This window comes from Amphiprion ocellaris, chromosome 4 (assembly GCF_022539595.1).
Source record: "Amphiprion ocellaris isolate individual 3 ecotype Okinawa chromosome 4, ASM2253959v1, whole genome shotgun sequence".
NCBI lineage: Eukaryota > Metazoa > Chordata > Actinopteri > Pomacentridae > Amphiprion > Amphiprion ocellaris.
In genome coordinates this window covers 18,567,375-18,587,568 of record NC_072769.1, presented here as the reverse complement: position 1 = coordinate 18,587,568, position 20,194 = coordinate 18,567,375, and the positions used below count along the sequence as shown (strand labels likewise).

General features: G+C 37.9%; 1 protein-coding gene across 1 annotated transcript; it reads right to left on the bottom strand.

The window, feature by feature from the left end:
• Positions 1 to 1,888: 1,888 nt before the first annotated feature.
• Positions 1,889 to 14,464, bottom strand: LOC111575318 (tetraspanin-5). The gene is made up of 10 exons (XM_023280359.3): positions 14,030 to 14,464; positions 10,289 to 10,339; positions 8,695 to 8,841; positions 8,423 to 8,593; positions 8,158 to 8,283; positions 6,461 to 6,508; positions 5,712 to 5,828; positions 5,563 to 5,624; positions 3,672 to 3,724; positions 1,889 to 3,565 (listed from the first exon to the last, which is right to left on the bottom strand). The coding sequence occupies exons 1-9, from the start codon at positions 14,111 to 14,113 to the stop codon at positions 3,712 to 3,714; spliced, it is 819 nt and encodes a 272-aa protein (XP_023136127.1). The 5' UTR covers positions 14,114 to 14,464; the 3' UTR covers positions 1,889 to 3,565; positions 3,672 to 3,711.
• Positions 14,465 to 20,194: the final 5,730 nt, after the last annotated feature.

The window sequence follows — 20,194 nt, the reverse complement described above, 5'->3', positions numbered from 1 at the left end:
TTCTTATGAAGACATATTTTCTATTATAGGTGTGCTTTAGACTAACGCGACTACACGTCACGAGATGGGGCGGGGCGAGCCACAGCACGGCACGGCTCGTGTGTGCGCGTGTGTGTTTAATGTTTAAATTTAAAAAAGGAAGTTGAGACGTGGAGGGCACCTGCTTGATACTGAGGGCAAGGGGCAGGTACTCTAGCGTCACCTGGCGTCTATCTGTGCACGCCCATGACTTTTATATTTATGTAACCAAGTTAGGACTGGTGAGGGTTTTCTGGTTTCTTTTAACACAGAACCGACAACGCCACCTATAGGGACTTTCACCCTGAGAATGTTAACAATCCTGCCTCTCAACAGAGAGTTTCCCCTACTAAACACAGGTACAACACAAATGAATACAGAGGCGTGTATAGAAAAATATAAACACAATTTTATTCTTACACAAAAATATGTTCAGCACACAACACACACTAATGTTAATATAAATGCAGTTATTAAAACTGACAGTCACACAGGCCCTACGCAGCTATGGAGGGGAGAAACCTGATTACTGAGCCAGAGAACACAGCCACAACAACCTAAAGACAAACACACATGGGGAGAAACAAAACTAAACTCGAACCAAGCAAACTAATACAGAACTAGGCAAAACAACTACAAACTAAAAGAAAGAAACAACAAAATAAACAAGCAAAAAGACAAAGCAACAGAGGCAAAACCGTAATGAAACAAAGAAATGTTTAACCACAACCAAGCAACAGAACGATAACAACAAACATAAACATTTTGGTTACCTCGGCTGTCCGACGCTACACACGCATGACACCGCCGATAAGCAGAGACACCGTCAGAGGACTCAGCACTGCAGCCACAGAAAACTGGTCTTAAAAGAAGAAACAATATTAATACAAAATCTAAAGCTTACCAGTGTTTCGCGTGCTGCACAGCGCATACCTGTCCAGAAGTGTTCAGGAGTATACTGGCGCTACGTCCGTCAATCAATTTGAACCCCCTGCTGCAACGGCCACACCAATCATTAGTTCCCCCACAGCTGTATGGCATGATGGCTCATCAGCCGGTCACATTTATATGTACATATACACTATTGTTCAGAAGTTTGGGGTCGTTGAGAAATGTCCTTATTTTTGAAAGAAAAGCTTTTTTTCAATGAAGATAACATTAAATGAATCAGAAATCCAGTGTAGACATTGTTAATGTGGTAAATGACTATTCTAGCTGGAAACAGATGATTTTTAATGGAATATCTCCATAGGGGTACAGAGGAACATTTCCAGCAACCATCACTCCTGTGTTCTAATGCTACATTGTGTTAGCTAATGGTGTTGAAAGGCTGACTGATGATTAGAAAACCCTTGTGCAATTATGTTAGCACATGAATAAAAGTGTGAGTTTTCATGGAAAACATGAAATTGTCTGGGTGACCCCAAACTTTTGAACAGTAGTGTACATACCTGTATTATGAATCATGGATCAAAAGTTTTTCTGTTGTTTGTTAAACATATTTAAGTGACCTTTAATTCTGTTCTCTGGCCAATGACATCCAAAACATTATTTGCTTTGAATCACAGCTGCAGAACATCGAGGGTGACACAGTAATATTTGTTTCAGGCATTAGATGGATTCATTCACTGATCAAACAGTATCACTACTGCCGACAATAATTTGCATTTTATTCATTTATCAATAGCCACGTCACTATTAAGCTTATTGTTGCTGTTCTTTTTGAGATTTTTTTTAAAAATTTGACTGATATATTTCCTTGTAAGCACCAGTGTGTCATTTATTCTTTTTTTTTTGTGCAAATTTTGATGTAAGTGATCAGTAAACTAATCACCTCGCCATCTACACAAAGTAAACACAGACAAAAGTATACAAAGAACCACATTTATTCCGATATTTTTCAGAGATTTACATCTTGTCACGATCCAGTTATTTACAAGAATCAGGAGCACAAAAGAAACAAAAGTATAGATGTAATCCGGAGTATGTAGAAATCACAAATATGGCACTGAGTGGTAAAGTGTGATTAGTCAACACTGACAATCATATGGAGCTGTTAGTGTAATAAAATAATATTTGACACCATCTCTGCTTTCTGACATTTACTGTTTAAGATTCTACAAAAGCAGAAAGAGACTGGTTCGTATTCTTTTTGTACGAGGATGTTCAATTCATCAAGACTGCAGAAGATCAGACAGCAAAGGAAAAGTTCTGTAAAACTCGCTGTCACTCCAGGTTAACAGTATATTATCTGCTTCATGGTTCTGTTAATGCCAATGTTGGCATTATGAATAATGCTGGTAGTGGAGCCTGTGTGCTCCACTTTCAAGTACTGTATGTATGCAGGTTATAAATCATTTCTACATTTAGTTATGTGCCACCAAGCAGTACCAGCATGCCGTTCTGAAAAAAAGCTTCCTTTTCCAGTGGAAACTCCAAATCAAACAACAAAGGCTTATCGTCATGATCAGATTTCATCAAAGAAACACATTGGCAACACTTAAAAATAGAGGGAAAATGAAAGAATGGATCAATGGTAATATAATGTGCAAGGAATGGCACCAAACACGTGCTGAAAGACATTTTCTGTCAAGCTGCTTTTTGGACAAATTATCTCATAATTATGCAGCTGCAGTTTGCATGTTTTTCTATTTTTTAATGGAAAGTGCCCCCTCCAGTGGTTGCTGCTTGACTAAAATAACAGTCCATCGTGACAAAAGCTGAATGGCTGCAACGAGCTTCATCGCTCCTTTACGAAGATTAAAGTGCTTAAGGCTGAGTTTTGATTAAATCTTCAGGGTTCTTTCAGTATTTGAACTTTTTTTTTTTTAATGTTGTCGCCAAAACTCTGTCAAACTGCAAGTTTACAAAGCCTACCACATCCATCACGTCTTACAAGTCACTACAGCCCCACAAAACTCTGCTGACAGACTGCATGTGTCTGTATGTGTGATCATCTCGCAGACGTGAATAAATCTAAAGTTAATTCTCCGTAGCTTTGAAGTAGATTTCATTTGACATTCAACAAAGTGCTAACCAGCCGCTTCACTCTAAACTAGTGACTATTTTACAGATATTTTAAAATACGCAACGTTACTGAAATACAGTTAGGAGAGCCAATGTCCTGTCAGTAGACAATAGGCATGCAGTGCATTTCCAGAATCACTCATATCTTTGTACACAACCCTTACATGCAGCTGTTAACAACTGCAGCTGTGAGACATAGAAAACCAAAGCCCCCTTTTGTTGTCTAAATAAAGCACTACCTCAGAGAAAAAGTTAACTCTACTTTCCTTTGTCCTGTGCACAAATAATTTTTTCCTCTTCGGCTCCTCTGCACAGCTATAGGCTGTTTGTAATGTAACAAATTTGCATTGCATTTCTTAAAGTTTCTATCTCAGAGGTTGAGCTTCATTTAAAATGGAGCCACAAATAACTCTAAAAATAATCTAAATTTACTATTTACATGTGAATGAAACTCTACATACTGGACACTTTAGCTGATTAATTTATTTTCCTTTGATGCTGGCGTCCAAACTGCAGAGTCCTGAGAACAAAAAATAAATAAAAATGTCAGTACACAGTCCACAAGGAAGGGAGAGAATCAATAGTTTTTTATTGGAAAGGTAATGATGAAATCCATTAGTGTTTACCTGGTACATCCTTCTTGCCTTTGAAAGCTCTTTGGCGGTCTTAGGTAAACAAACTGCACAAAACGGAGAGCAGATTTAAGGGCAATAAAATCAAGACATAAAATGCACAAATGTAACAAGACTTGCTAGCAGCTGTGTGAGGCAGAGACGCTCAGCTTCACCTGCCTGAAAGGTAAAAAGATCCCGATTCAACTGATATATAGTGGAGACTGTCCTGACTCTTTAAGGCTGTACTTTTTTGAGCCAAAATCAACATGCTAATATGCTCACAATGCCAGCATGCCATCCATCCATCCATTCATTATCTATACACCACTTAATCCTCAATAGGGTCATGGGGGGCTGGAGTCTATCCCAGCTGAGTTAGAGTGAAGACAGGAGACACCCTGGACAGATCACCAGTCTATCACAGGACTACATATAGAGACAGACAATCACACTCATAGTCACACCTACGGACAATTTAGAATCACTAATTAACCTCAGCATGTTTTTGGACTGTGGGAACATTTGCCAATTTGCACCATACAATAAATACAATGGAGGCACACTGTGTTTAGGTTTGCAGGTTTTTGTCTATCAGCTGAAGTGCTGGACTGTCACAGTTCTGCTCTGAGTCGTGCTTGTTCTGCTGTGCATCACCCACCAGAGGTCCTCAGTGATTGTGACCATGATCAGCCTATTATCTGCTGCTCACATGTCACCTGCTCCCTGTTTCCTCTCCCCTCAATCCCCCTGCAGTATGTATCCTCCCAGCTCATCACACCTGATTTGCAAGATTATTACTTAAAAATATATATTTTTTATGTCTTTCCTTTTCTGTCATTACTTTGTGCTTTTTGTACACTACCAGTCAAAAGTTTGGACACACCTTCTCATTTAGTGTTTTTTCTTTGTTCTTGAGACTATTTGCATTGTAGATTCTCACTGAAGGCATCAAAACTATAAATGAACACATGGGATTATGCAGCAAGCAAAAAAGTGTGAAATAAGTCAAAATATGTTTCATACTTTAGATTCCTCAAAATAGCCACCCTTTGCTTTGATTATTGCTTTGGTAATGAAGGACTGTCCTTTCTCTTTACTTAGCTGATTGGTTCTTGCCATAATATGGATTGTAACAGTTGTCAAATAGGACTTTCAACTGTGGACCAACCTGACTTCTGCACAACACAACTGATGGTCCCAACCCCATTAAGAAGGCAAGAAATTCCACAAATGAACCTTGACAAGACACACCTGTGAAATGAAAACCATTTCAGGTGACTACTTCCTGAAGCTCATTGAGAGAAGGCCAAGAGTGTGCAAAGCAGTAATCAAAGCAAAGGGTGGCTGCTTTGAGGAATCTAAAATATAAAACATATTTAGAAATATTTTACAATTGTTTGTTCACTACATAATTCCATATGTGTTCATTCATAGTTTTGATGCCTTCAGTGAGAATCTACAATGTAAATAGTCATGAAAATAAAGAAAACCCATGAAATGAGAAGGTGTGTCGAAGCTTTTGACTGGTAGTGTATCTATTCTGCTGTTATTTAGACTCTGCATTTAAAGAAAATACTACCTTTGAAGTCATGGAACTACCAAAGTTATCACAGTTCATCTACAAGGGTCATAACTGTCTGAACCAAATTAGGTGACAATTCACTCAACAGTTTCCCTCTCAGCAAAAACATCATTCTGTTGGTGGCACCACAGGAAATGTCACGGGTCAAAAAATCAATAGGACTTTGTCTTTGGACCTAAAATGTGTGCCTAGAGCTCTGCCACTAGCATTCAGCGTGTCAAACTGAGTAATATTTACAACAGTGTCACTGATTTCTGAAAAATCGTTATTTGCAGCCCAAATGACATGTTGATATGATATGAATGAACTCTTGCTACCTACCAACTCTCTCTCACGGCTTCGATGTCGCTCACGAGATTCTGCGCTAAACAGATGCCAAAAATCTAAAACCAGAAACAAACAATAATTTATGCAAATCAAAAATCAACAGAGCTCAGATACAAAGATCAAGTGTTGGCAGAGTTTCCCACCTGCAATAATGCAATTCCAATAAAGATGCCTGCCACCACTGTCAGGTTGTCTTGAAGCCACTTCTCAAACTGAGGGACGCAGCCTTTGATGTAGATGAAGGTCCTCTGCTCAGAGTCCTAACAGAACATTCACAAGTCAGACCAACACTGCTCCACTAATAGCACAGTGCAGGAGAAATATTTTAACTTTTGATCATCCTTTTAAAATGTAACTGTGCTGGAATCATAACACAGATATTTTTAAATGTAGCACATGATTCCCGTATTCATTTTGTGGTCTCCTCCAAAGCCCTCCCTCTGATCTGATGTTATTTGGTTGTTAACACACACACAGCTGCCTGTGCTGCTGCTCTGACTCTCGTTAAAACTGCTCCACTCTGGCTCAAATGTAAAGTCAAGAAGACAAATAGAGCCTTTTCCTTACATTACGCTACCGGGGGAGTGCGGCCAAAGCTAACGATGGGGGGGAGGGGATTCAATTCCCATTGCATTGCTGCTGCATGAGTAATACCACACGGCCCCAAGTGCAGATGGAGAGCCAGCTGCTGTATTTTGAGGAGTGAGGAGTTGGGAAACATAGTGAAAGAGAAATATTGTGACCAGGGTGGAGTACCTGATGACCTCATGCAGCCAAATAAACCATCCTGAGACAAAATAAGCCAGAGCGACTCTTATTCTCATATCCCTGGTTACTTTTAAGATGAAGGTGTCAATCTGTGGTACAAATGTAAGTTTCTTTCGTAACTCACCGTTTTTGCTCGGATGTCGTATCCACACTGAGTGTTAATGACGTCCTCCTGTGGATAAAAGACAGGTCAGGTTTTTAAAAAACACAAAATATCACAGCAGCTGGAAACAAAATACAGCATAACGAGATCATGTGAAACAATGGTGGCATTATGAAGTGATACATTGTCTATTAAAGTAATGAACTGTTTGTGTGTTTATGTGTTTCCTCACCTCAAACTGTATTCAAATGAAAGCTTTCTGGCAGTTTCTGTCATTGTCAAGATTAAATAAGTTTATTAAATATGCATTTATTTATATGTTTATTCACTTGATGTGTAGTATGTGTAATGATGTGTCAGCATTCAGACACATAAAAGACTTGCATCTGACTTGAGCTTTACTAATGAAGACTTGATTTGACATGTGTTTTGGCAACATGTAACTTGGACTTGCTCCAAAAGACACCACCACGAAGATCTAAAAGTTCTAAAACTCAAGGCCAATTAATGCTTTACACATCTGCGTGTCCACAAGAGGGGTACGAGTGACACAAATTTCCTCATTCACCCAAGTCCAGAAGGCTCTATGCAGATGTCCACATGCAGCTCATAAGTGGTGATTAGCCAGCTGCTCAGAAACACAAATGCTGCTGAAAACAAATGCTTGTTGTGTAGAGGAAAGGCTGCACGGTGAGATTCCTGGTTATCTACACCTTTATAAGTCATCATCAAACTTGGTGTTTTTAAAGAAGTAGCTGCAGGACTTTGGGGTTGCTTTGATTTCTACATGCTTTCCATCGATGGTGCCCAAACCCAGTATGAAGTTCTAAATTCTCCAGAAATCCTGTGCTCTGTCCGCCTCCTATGCTCAGCACTCCTCATGAATAACCACACTGACACAAAGCAACAGTCCAGTCTGTAGCTGCTATATAAGTTGTAAAAGGTGCAAAGTCACAGCCAGACTTTTAGAAACATCTACAGGAACCCTGAGTGTTTTTCTGTGTTCAGTTCAGTGCAACAATCTGAGTAGACCGACTCTTACCTATTGCAAAATGAACAGAAACTGTGTTCAAGCCTCCAGAGGCCACACTGGTCATGTGAAAACCATGAACTGGCCTTCAGACTGAAATTTTTTTATTGAGGTTGAGAATCCAGCCTTAAGTTACAGCTCTCGGAACATCATGTGGTCTTCAGCAGCCACTTTATATCCATGTTAATTGTCATAAAGCATTTCTCTTAAAGAGGATGACCTTGGCGAGCAGCACATCCTTGGGTCAGCAAATAAAAGGACTTTCATTTAAGTGAAACAAGCCTGTTTTGCTGAAGCAGGGTGCTGTCAGTGAACAGCAGTTAAGAGATTTTTTTTTTTTCTGCCAAAAAAAACGCCTTGGTCAAGATCTCCTCCCATCCGCTTGCAGACTCTGCTGTGCTGGCAGAGTCTGAGGCGACTAAACACTGAGGCCTGAACGTCCTGTTGGAAGCCAGCCATGACAGTTGACAGCGTCAGCCAGCCTTCTGGAGGACACAGATAACTGAGCTATCTGTCATGGGGTGGACCTTCACAATTTCCCCTCCAAATACAGCAGCAGTTGGAGCAGTTTGAGGGTTTCAGCATGTCACAAAGTGTTCTACTCAGCAGACGTTCCAGCTCTTGAGACACAAAATCATCAAATTCCACCACAATGAGGGAAAAAAGGCTGTGGGATGGAAAGACATACCGCTGGATCTTTGGTGCAGCAAGAAAAGGGGACTCCGCATTTCTCACGACTCGGGTTCGAATCAGTGCAGTTGAAGTAGATGTTCAAATTCCAGTCGTCAGCTCCAAAAGCTCCACAACACTCCCACTACGAGGTTAAACAGACACAAATAACCCTCACATACATGTCAACACTGTCCCACAGAAACGAGCAACTACGACTACCACAAGGTAAAATCAACACTGGAGTGAAATCAGTCCAGCAGATAAAGAAACACGGCGCTCACATATTCCTGGGTGAAGTCTATCAGGTTCTGCAGATCAATGTCATCTCTGTAGGCCCGAATGTTGTTGTTAATGAAAAAGTTGAGCTGGTCCTTGATCCAATCTTTGAAGACAAAGGCCAGGACTCCTGCAGTCAGCTCCAGAAAGAAGATGATACCCAGGAACACGGAGAACTGAAATACACAAACATTCACAACTCTCTGAATTTAATAAATGTCATTATGAAACCAGAGGGGATATAAAAATGCCAGAGGAAGCCTTCGGGGAAACGTACAAACTTGAGCAGGAAAGAGTTTTCTCGCAGCGCTCCGATGCAACCGGCAAACCCCAAGATGAACATCACGCCGCCCACCACGAGGAAGAGCCAGACGGGGTCAAAGCCCCCGAGGTCAGTGATGGACGAGATGTTGGACAGAACTCCCTGGAGAAGCAAAAGACGTCAAGAGCGAGTGGTTAGAGAAAGAAGAATAATCGGAAATCTTGTGAAAAGTAACTAGTGTTAAGTAAAGGAATAATTTGGTAAACTCGAAGGTGTCACGGTCTGTCACTTAACTATTTTGACTGGAAATATGGTAATTCACAGTTTTGCTGACAGTTACTTGAGGAGATTAACACTGTTCTCATATACACTACCATTCAAAAGCTTGGGTTCACTCAGACAATTTCATGTTTTCCATGAAAACTCACACTTTTTTTCATTTACTAATATAATTGCACAAGGGTTTTCTAGTTGTCAATTAGCCTTTCAACACCATTAGCTAAAACAATGTAGCATTAGAACACAGGAGTGATGGTTGCTGGAAATGTTCCTCTGTACTCCTATGGAGATATTCCTTTAAAAATCAGCCGGTACCACATTAACAATGTCTAGACTGTGTTTCTGATTCATTTAATGTTATCTTCATTGAAAAAAATGCTTTTCTTTCAAAAATAAGGACATTTCTAAGTGACCCCCAACACTTTTGAACAGTAGTGTATGTACAATAATGATGTACTCATTACATCAAAGACTAAAAAACTGGAATCAGCTGCCTGCCTCCTTCAAAGGGTAACAAAACCCCTTACATTTTAAAGACTAACTGATTTACATTTAAAATCTTGTTTGTTTGATCTGTAGAAAAACCAAAGCTAATACAATACTATACGCTGGACTATTTTTCTTCACAGCTACGCTGGTTGCCAGACAGCCATTCTGGGCTAAGTAAGAACTCTCTACATAACCTGTACACTTAAGTTGGTGTACTGAAAAAACAAAGAAGATATAACATATAAAGCGATGAGCTTTAGAGGTGTTGGTAGGTGGGTTTTAGACACAGCCAGGCTTTTTTGGCTAAGCTAAGAGGCTAAAATATAGAATTATGAGTGTGAATGTGGAAACTATTCCTTTAATCCTTTACATGTTTTGTGTTTCTAGTATCTCGAATATGAAACTTTTCTTTGGGCGTTGGACTATTTTGGACAAACCAAGACATTTAAAGACGTCACCTTGGGGATTAGGGCATTGGGATCGGTCCTTTCACTGTCTCGAAGACAAGTCACGGAGAAAATTACCTCCAGAGTGCCACAAAATGAAAAAAAAGAAATCATCTTTGAGTGTTCCTCAGTGAAAGTCAAGACGCTCTCACTGGACTGTCTACTTTATTAACCCCCAGTACTACTGAGAGGACACAATGAATGAATCTGTGAAATGAATCAGATCCATTCACAGCCCATTGTTCAAGAGGGCGTCCCACAGGAAAGCATGACATTCCTTTCTGATTCGGTAAAGCCGCTGCGACTATTTCACGCAGACAGCTGGGTGTAAATGACAAATGGTGAATCCAAATGATCTGCATACTGTTGCTATCACGTAGATGTATAAAACCCACCTTTTCGCTCCATGCCCACAGCCCGATGCCGAGGAACGCCACTCCAAGGAACTGCCAGAGACAAGAGAGGGACATAAGAGAGGCATAAGAGCAGGGTAATTCTGCTGCGACTGCAACATGTAGTCATCACACACAGAACAACCACAGAGAGATTTTCCTGGCAGCCGTCCATTACTAAATATTTCTCATCTCAGTCTGCAGAATCACCAGGAGGCTCTCACATTAGAAAGCATCTTCAAACAGCCTGAACGCATTATTGTACGACTGCACGAGTTTCTATCTGCATAGTAAAAGCAGGAATCAGTGCATTGATGGCACTTCATAGCTGGCTGGTAGCCTCGTATTATTATTAATATTATTACTGCATCATGCCTGCCTTAATTTAGTAGTACGTGATCATTTGTTGCTTGTATGTCATCATCATTATTGTGTTTTTATATACAAATACATTAGGCTTATTTGTAATTAGGTCTTTATAATTATAAATTACCGATCATGTATTTGGAAGTTATTAGGCACATTCTTTTGTAAGTAAAACTCCTCATTTGCTCATAATAGTTCATTTTTCTTCATCATTAAAGGAGGCAAATAAATCTTCGACTCATTTCTAAGACTATGATTTTTGTAGAGTGAACATTTTCATTTTCTAAAAGAAACAAAAGTTATGTGAATTAGATGTGTAGTTATTTTCTACCAAGCACAGAGGTACATTAGACAACATTAATATCTCCAGGGTTTTTGTGCAACCAGTGCCTGCAGGATGGATGCGGATAAAGACAGCGGGGAAAGAAAATAATCTTGTGTGGATCTTTTATTAATGTTTTCTATAAACTTTGCAACATTTTTGTATCATTCATTCAGGTGTCAACAGATAATAAATGTGATTGTTTTTTTGCTCTAAGTTCTTTTGAAGAATGCATTTAAAACTCCACTAAATGACTGTAAAGACTCCCAAAGGATGAATATTCAGCTGAGTGTAATTAAACATTTTGTACTTTAAAAACCCTGTGCAGTATCTATTTTCCTACCTACACTACTACACATGCTACTTCCTTAGTCTTTCTACTTGTGTACACTCTGTGCAATAATAATACTCAATCTAAACATCCATGCACTACCACTGATATGTGCAATAATGCTATTTTTTAGTACTAGTACTTATGTATATTTTGGTTTATTTTTATTTTTTACTACATTCCTTTAAACTGTTGCTGCTGTAAAACTGCAAATTTCCCCACTGCAGGATTAATAAAAGGCTATCTCTCATGTTATTATTTTTTTAAACTCAAGTCCATTTTTATTTAAATTAGACCCATTTAATGACTCACACCGACACAAACTTTTGTCTGGCGATAAAGAACTTGATTTATTACTTATGAGACAAATGTAAAGGAAGGAGAAGCAGATGTTTTCGACACCACCAACTTCCGCTGATGATGTATGAATGGCGGAAGGTTCAGAGAGGTCACAGGCTGCATGGTTGGCTGAGAGCCTCTTAGGGCCTGATAGGCCTCCTCTTCATCATTCTCAGATCCACCAAAGGGCCAAAAACACACTGCTGCTATTCATGGCTCAGCTTTCAGATATGGCGAGGTAAACTGTGAGGCATAGAACTTCCTCAGTCTTCAGGGTTTCTTCTACATTGTGTGGCATTGGGCACATTTTGACATGTCACAGTAAGAAAATCATGGACGTAAATAATAACAACTGATAATAAGTAGACTCTGTTTAGGTGCTTAACGGGACACATGAATCAAGTGACTGAGTGAAATAATAGCATTATTATGCAGTGGAGTTATGCGACGATCGGCGTTAGTTTGTCTGTTTGTCTGTCTGTCTGTCTGTGCGCAACATTACTCAAAAACGGATTAACAGATTTGGATTTTTAGGGAAGGTCAGAAATGACACAAGGACCACTTGATTAGATTTTGGCAATGATGCAGCTTATAGTTTGGATCCACAGATTTGTTAAAGATTTCTGTATCACTGCGGGATAGTGGCGCGTCGTCACTGTAACCATGACAACAAATGAACACTACTTTAGCTGCCTGCTGACGATCACATGATTGTGATCCTACTACAGATCGACCACTGTGGATTTCATGTGACTTATCCAAAGGAGGTGGAGCCTCAGCAGAGTTACGTGACGAGTGGCGTTGGTTTACCTGTCTGTCTTTCTGTCTGTTAGAAACATTACTCAAAAATGGACTAATGTATTTGGATGAGATTGTCAGGGAAGGTCAGAAATGACACAAGGACCAAGTGATTAGACTTTGGCAGTGGTTTCAGCCATCAGAAATGATATAACGACTGAGCAGCCTTGGCAGAGTACTGCACTTTCTGAGTGCTTTTCTAGTAAGTGTTAGTAGCACCTGAGCTTTTCCTACATGACAGAACAGGTGCTCTTAAAAAGGGGATTTGTGAGGAATGTTACAAATAAATGAGCAAGACTGCTTTAATTTACTGGAGAAGCCAAAAAAGAAAAAAACATACACTCACATCGGTTTTATTTATTCCAGTAATAACTAAAAAGAAGCTACATTAGGCAATAACTCCAGCAGCCAACTGACAGACTATCACCTGGTGATAATTCTGATAATTAACTGCTTACTTAACATAAATATAGTTGTTCCTTTTAGCTTCGTTAAATTATTGTGGATTAACTATGTTTTAATGTGTCTATGTTGACTGAGCATTTTGTGACATCTTGACTCAACATCTTTTTGTCCAACTGAAAAAACAAATAGTACTACAATCAATAATAATAATGATAATAAGATGATCATAAGAGTTTGGAGCTGTCGGTGAGAGAAAAAAAAGGTGATCAAACGATAAATCAATAATATAATTGTCCGTTGCAGCACTAGTGTGTGGATAAAAGGCTAAAAGAGCTGCAGGAGACAATTATTTTCATTCTTGATGAATAAGCCAACTGATTCATTGTTGAATCATTTGGTTTTCAGCCTGAGGTGATTCCTGAGTTATCTGACTAAAAGTCCCACGTTACTGGATTGACTTTAATGCAACGACTGGAGAAGCCTCAACATCTGAGAACTTATTGAAATTAATTCACACTAGAACTTGTCTTATGGCACTTATCTGGGTTGTTTTCTCCTGACTAGATCCTTGCCTGAGTTGGATCTAGTTGCTAAATGAAATTGTAGACTTGATAATCCAAACAGTCACCTAATCAATCAACCAATTGAAAATCCAATCCAGTTTCTATTCAGTCCTTTTAATGAGGTTAATGCCATTTATTAGGCTTAAAAACATCTTTTTTTTCTCCACAGCCAGGTGCAGTTTTAACCCTGATCACTGGAGGCCCAGACAGATGAAGCTTCTGGTGGCTTTAAACCTTTAGAGAAGGTGTTTGTTTGTTGGGTTTCCTTCAGCTCAGGGTGATGACAGCTCTGATTACAATTCTCTCTACAAAAACACCACTGAAGCTGCAGCAAAAACGTCCCCAGACTGAGACTCTGTGGATGTAAATAAGGCAGGAAAGCCCTTCATCAGAGCTGCTCTCTGGTGTGATGCTGAACAAAAACAAAAGGCTGCTGGTAGGTGACGGAGGCAGCAAGTGCACAGGAGCAGAGAGCACAAAGCAGACATGAATAAAACACCAGAGCATCACAGAAACCACACTGATCATAGGTGGGGGATCAAGAAATAACTTCAAAAAATTGTCACATCGGTGTGTTAAACTGACGATCCAGGCCTGAAACAGCAAACAGAGGGACTTACCCAGAATATGATGTTGAATCCGAAGATGAAATACTTGATGCAGCAGCTCACTTCATGAGCCTTGAAATGCTTTCCGGACATCATTTGGATGGATTTTTTTTTTTAAGTCTTGAACGCCGCCCGCAGTTAGAAGGAATCACATCTACGCTTCTCGTATGTTTGACAGCTCGATTATGGAAACACCCTTTTTGTTATTTTTTTTTTAAGGCTCGACAATCGCGCCGTCAGTTGTTTCAACGCCTCATAATAAACATCATCCCGAATCTCTGGCGACAAAAGGCGCAGATGGAGGCGCAAAGAAGCGTTCAACGAATCCGCGAATAAAAACAAATTTATACCTGATTAGGATCTCTGAAGGTGTAACGCTGAAACACATCCACTGAAGTGAGCCAGATTAAAGCCGATGGTCTTCTATCTGACCCATAATCTAGACATGGCTGTGTTGATTGGATTGACTCGCGTGTGCGCCAATGAGAAGCTCCGATGGTCTGAGAAGGCGGGACTTCCGGTTGTGGAGCCTCTGCCCCGACATGACAATGAAATAAATCATACAAGCCTTTTAATCACTTGTAATATTATTTATTGATGACTTACTAATTACTCCAGGGCCTATTATAGAAGACAAGACTAGAAAGATATTTTATGACACCTATTAGGTCATAGAGACCAAAATTGATTAATATTTAATAAATCAACCACACGTGGAATAAACAAAAAATAATGAATACAACAACATATATTACTGGGAAATGTGAAAGAGTCTAATTTTTTAAGTCACTCTATACCACAAAATTTCATTTATCTAGATATTTTGCCTACCAAAAGTAATTTAATTTATTATTATTATTATTATTATTATTATTATTATTATTATTATTATTATTATTATTATTATTATTATTATTATTATTATTATTATTATTATTATTATTATTAAAGCACAAAGGCCCACTTTAAGCAACTGCTGGAATTTAATAAAACAGACACCGATCACGGTAATGTAGCATTCCATTGCTGAGTTGAATTATAAAAACCTACTGGATTTTTTTCATGATATCATTATTATCTATACGTATTCATTTATTGTTCTGTCTTAATCTGTTTTACATTGAGCTCCCATTACAATATGGTGATATTGCTGTAAAGCAGCTTGACACGTCACATTTTTTCTTTAAGTGTTCAAAATGAGTTAATTTATTGTAATTTGCATTTTTGTTTTTTATGCTACAATAGTAACTAGTGTATCTAAAGTTTTCTTTTTGATTGTTTTTAGGACTCACATTTTCAGATCTCTTTTATTTTTTATAAAGGATACTGAGCCCTGATTTGCAGAATGAACTCCAGAGAAAACAGAATTAAAACAGAAGTGGTTTCATGTTTTAGTCCCTGGTTACTTGCGTACAGAGATCAACAAAGATCCAATTCAACAAGTGACAAACTGCCCGGTGAGGTGTGTCACTATTGTATTCATCAAAATAAGCAGAAATGCCTGTTTTCTCAGGATTAATCATACGCTTAGTGACCATGTATGAGACTTGTCTTTTTAAAGGTGGAGGGAGGACTTTTTTCTCTCATATTTGCACTAGCATTTGTTTCTGCTTACACGCATTATTGATAGTACCTTTTATAAAATGCTATTTTTGTTGTATGTATGTATGTCATCTGTGAATTTACCTGTCCTTTACCTTTCAGGTGATTGTCTTGTTTGAACACCCAACTATGTCCAAGATCCAACCTTCGGGTGGATGATTTTAGGTTTTCCTCAAGAATGTAAAGGTAATCCTACTTCTTCATTAGTCAATTTGTTATGTGTAAAGAATCAGTTCCACTGGCAGCCCCAGAACATGATACTGCCACCACCATGCCGGTACGTTTGGTGTTTTTAGGGTTAAGGATCCCATGCACCGTTCCCTCTAAGCTGCGCGCGTGTGCCATTGTGCACTGCTGACACGGTCTCTGCGCACATGAGCTCAGTGAGTTAAGGATTTACCTGTGGAGCTGCAGGTCGCTGGTTCAAGACCAGACCCTTCTTAAATTTTATCAAAGTCCTGACAAAGACAAATGCTAGTGGTGGGTCTTGAACCTGCAACCTTCCACTCTGTAGTCTCTCGTCTTATCCCCTGAGCTACTCGCTCAGATACTAATTCGTCCTTTTTTTTGGGCGCATTTATCATCTATTTTTTGTCGTTTTCGAGTTTTTGTTTTTTTTTTTAACTTGGGTCTCAACTCGACCGTTTTTCTCAGGAGGTTGGACTTCAGCCTTTGAGCTGGAGGGTGGAACCCTCAGTTCCAAGACTTTCCAAAGCCTCCACACCTCCCGAGTCCTCAGGACCTGAGCTTTCAGACAGTCTGAGGGCTGAAATTTTCTAAGTCCCACAGTAGTTCTCTGTTAGATTTAACTTTCAGACAGTCCAAGGACTGATATCTTCTAAGTTCCTGAGTACTTCTCTGTTAGTTTGAATCTTCAGACAGTTTGAGGACTGAAATCTTAAAAGTTCTTGAGTAGTTCTCTGTTAGTTTGAACCTTCAGACAGTCTGAGGACTGAAGTTTTAAAAGTTTCTCAGTACTTCTCTGTTAGTTTGAACTTTCTGGTTAACAGAAGCCTTAAAACTTGTGACCATGAGTCTTGATTTCACATTTAGACCATCCATCTGAGTTCTTCTCAGACCTTCACCTGTGGGTTTTTTAGAAATCCTGAACAAACTTTGATTCTCTTCACTGAACACTAAAGTTTGTGGAGATCAGAAGGTAACATTAGTTTGATCAATGCCTTCAACTACTAGTAGACTTTATCTGGAAAGCAGTTTTCTGAAATGAGTTCTTAGTAAATCTGTCCACAATCAAACAAAGAACATAGAAAGAGGAAATGAAGAAACAACAACTTGATGTTTTCATTTCAGACTAGAAAACGCTCTAAGACCTTTATCAGTTTTTGCTCTTTTTGATCGTTTTATTGTCTCTTCTGTTTAATTTGATCTACTAAAGTCTAACTGGTGACTTTTGAAATGTTTCGTTTTTAGTTTGATTCTTCTTAAACGTTTAGTTTTGCTCTTTTCTCACCTTTTATTCTTTTCTAATGTCTGATTTGATTTCCCAATGTTTTGTCTTTTTATTGTTTAATTGTTTTTTCAAATGTTTTATCGGCTTGTTTGAGTTTTTTTTCTTTCCCAATATTTAATGTTTCGATTAAATCTTTAAGGTTTTTCTTTTTAAATGTTTTTCCACCTTTTAATGTTTAATTTTCTTTTTAAATGCTTCATTGTATTTTCTGTGTAATTCCTATTTGAAGTTTTATTGTCTTAAAGATGTAATTTTCTAATTAAACATTTAATTCTTTAATTAAGTGTTTTTGTCTTTTTTCAGCTTTTTACTGGATAGGGGTAGTGAAAAACAGACAGGAAATGGGGGAGAAGAGTCGGGGGAAAAGACATGCAGCAAAGGGCTGCACGCAGGAATCGAACCCGGACCACTGCGTCAAAGACCAGCCCCTGTACATGAGTCACCTGCTTAACCCATTGAGCTATACAGGTACCAATGCTTTGTCTTTTTAAAGGTTTAATAATCCAATTAAATGTTTTGCATTTTTTAAAATGTTTGACACTCTTCTTGTTGAATTGTATTCTTTAAATGTTTAATACTGGAAAATATATTATCTGTAGTTTTGAATATTTGTATTTTAAAAATTTTTGTTTAATTTCATAACGACATGTATTGTATCTTGTCGAATTATCTCATTCAATATTTTGTCTGTTTAATATAATTTAATGTAATTTAATGTTTAACTCTATTAAACAGACAAAAATATTGAATGAGATAATTCGACAAGATACAATACATGTCGTTATGAAATTAAACAAAAATTTTTAAAATACAAATATTCAAAACTACAGATAATATATTTTCCAGTATTAAACATTTAAAGAATACAATTCAACAAGAAGAGTGTCAAACATTTTAAAAAATGCAAAACATTTAATTGGATTATTAAACCTTTAAAAAGACAAAACATTTCATTAAAAAAATGTAATGTTTAATTAGAAAATTACCTCTTAAAGACAATTAAACTTCAAATAGGAAATAAACAGAAAATACAATGAAGCATTTAAAAAGAAAAATAAACATTAAAAGGTGGTATATGTATATATAATTTAATTGTATTTAATGTTTAACTCTATTAAACAGACAAAATATTGAATTAGATAATTCAACAAGATACAATACGTCATTATGAAATTAAACAAAATTTTTAAAATACAAATATTAAAAATTACAGATAAAATATTTTCATTTCATTTTCATTAAACATTTAAAAAATACAATTAAACAAGTAGGATATTAAACATTTTAAAAAATGCAAAACATCTAATTGGATTATTAAACCTTTAAAAAGACAAAACATTTCATTAAAAAATGTAATGTTTAATTAGAAAATTACATCTTAAATTTCTTAAATCTTTTCAATAATAAAACTTTTAAAAAGTTTTATTGTATAATTTTTTTTCTTTGATTTAATTGCTTTTTGTTATGTAGTTTATTTCTTTAATCTTCTTTTTCTGTCAAGATTTTAACCCCAACCTTAAAAATGAAATAAACCCTTAAATCATAATGAAAATACTTCTGTTGTCACAATCATGAGTTAGTCAATTATACAGTTTAACAATTCAACTTTATTTGTTTAGCACATTTTACACAGATGACAAAACTAAACAAGCAAAGAGAAAAAACTATGATTAAAACTCAATAACATTAAAAAAAAAAAAAAAGATTTAACATGGTAATAAAATATGTTGTGTCCAGGGGATGGAGGGAGTTTATTGAAGTCTTCTTGGGCTCACATGGGAAATCATTTAAAATATAAACTTGATATTCAGTCTAAGGAAACTGCAGAGCGACAGAAGAACCAACAATATCTCCTGTTTTCTCCTTTAATGAGTCGACTCTTCTTGTGCTTTCAGACCAAAGAACTACAGACTCTTCACAACCTGCTCAAACTCTTGGTACAGGACCTCACCACACGGGTCAAGAAGGTTTCTGTCTCATTTCTACTCTGAAGCTCACCTTCTCCTGCTCAAACTGCTGACAAATGTTTCTGCTGCTCTAAAGTCTGGTCTCCAGAACTTCCTAAAAACTCTCAGTCTCTTCTGCTGCAGGTTGCTTTGTAGAACTGTTGCAGAAAACATCTACTAAACCACATGGAGGGGCCTCAAGATAGTCGTCCAAATGAAACCATACAAAAACCAAACTAGCACAACCCAAACGCTAAAGTCTCCTGCAGCCTACCAGAGAACCTCTGAGAACAGAGAATCAGGACAGGAACTCTTACCTTCTGGACAACCAACATTGGTTCACAAACAAGAATACAGAATGTGTCTGACCAAAAACCTCTAAAGACTCACTACAGCCAAGATAAAGACACAACTCAGCTGCACCAAATCCACTAATCACTGCATACATTAGCATTACATTTACCAAGACAACTATCCGGTACAAAGCCCTAAAACACACCAAGAAACACATTAAAGACGATTTTACTGCTGGAAGCTGCAAGCCAACGCCTAAAGAACAAACTAAAGCAATGGAGCCAAACCCGGTTCTGCGGTGAAGGGAAGCAGAGGAAATGTTTGTCTGCAGCTAAATAAAGCAGGAAGACACTGAGCTGCTCAGGTGTTCCTGATAACACCAAGCAGCCTCCTAGACAGCCAATAGGAACACAGCCACCTGGACAGCCAATAGGAACACAGCTTACTGGAAGTCCAGAGGGCTGGGTTAGTGAAGGAAATTTAGTTTAAAGTTGAAGCAGAAAGTTAACAAAGAAAGTTGAAAACCACGTTCTGATACCTGAAATCTCTGAGTTTTCACACAAAGAACACCTGAACATGTCAAACTGGTTTCATAGTAGAACCATCATTGTAAAAACGTCATAGTATGGTGTGTTGCTCAAAAAACATTAGGACCCGGCTGTCAGGGGACAAACATGTAAGAAACATGAGAACAGAGAGAACCCAACCAGTAGGTCACAGTTTATCATCATCTAATCATCTCCTGAAGTCCATATGGTGAGAGACATCAGTATCTGGTTGTTAATTTACCAGAGGATGCTTATAATCATGCTGATGTGGTCTGTACTCTACAGTATTTTAGTGACTCAATAAATGCCTAAGTTG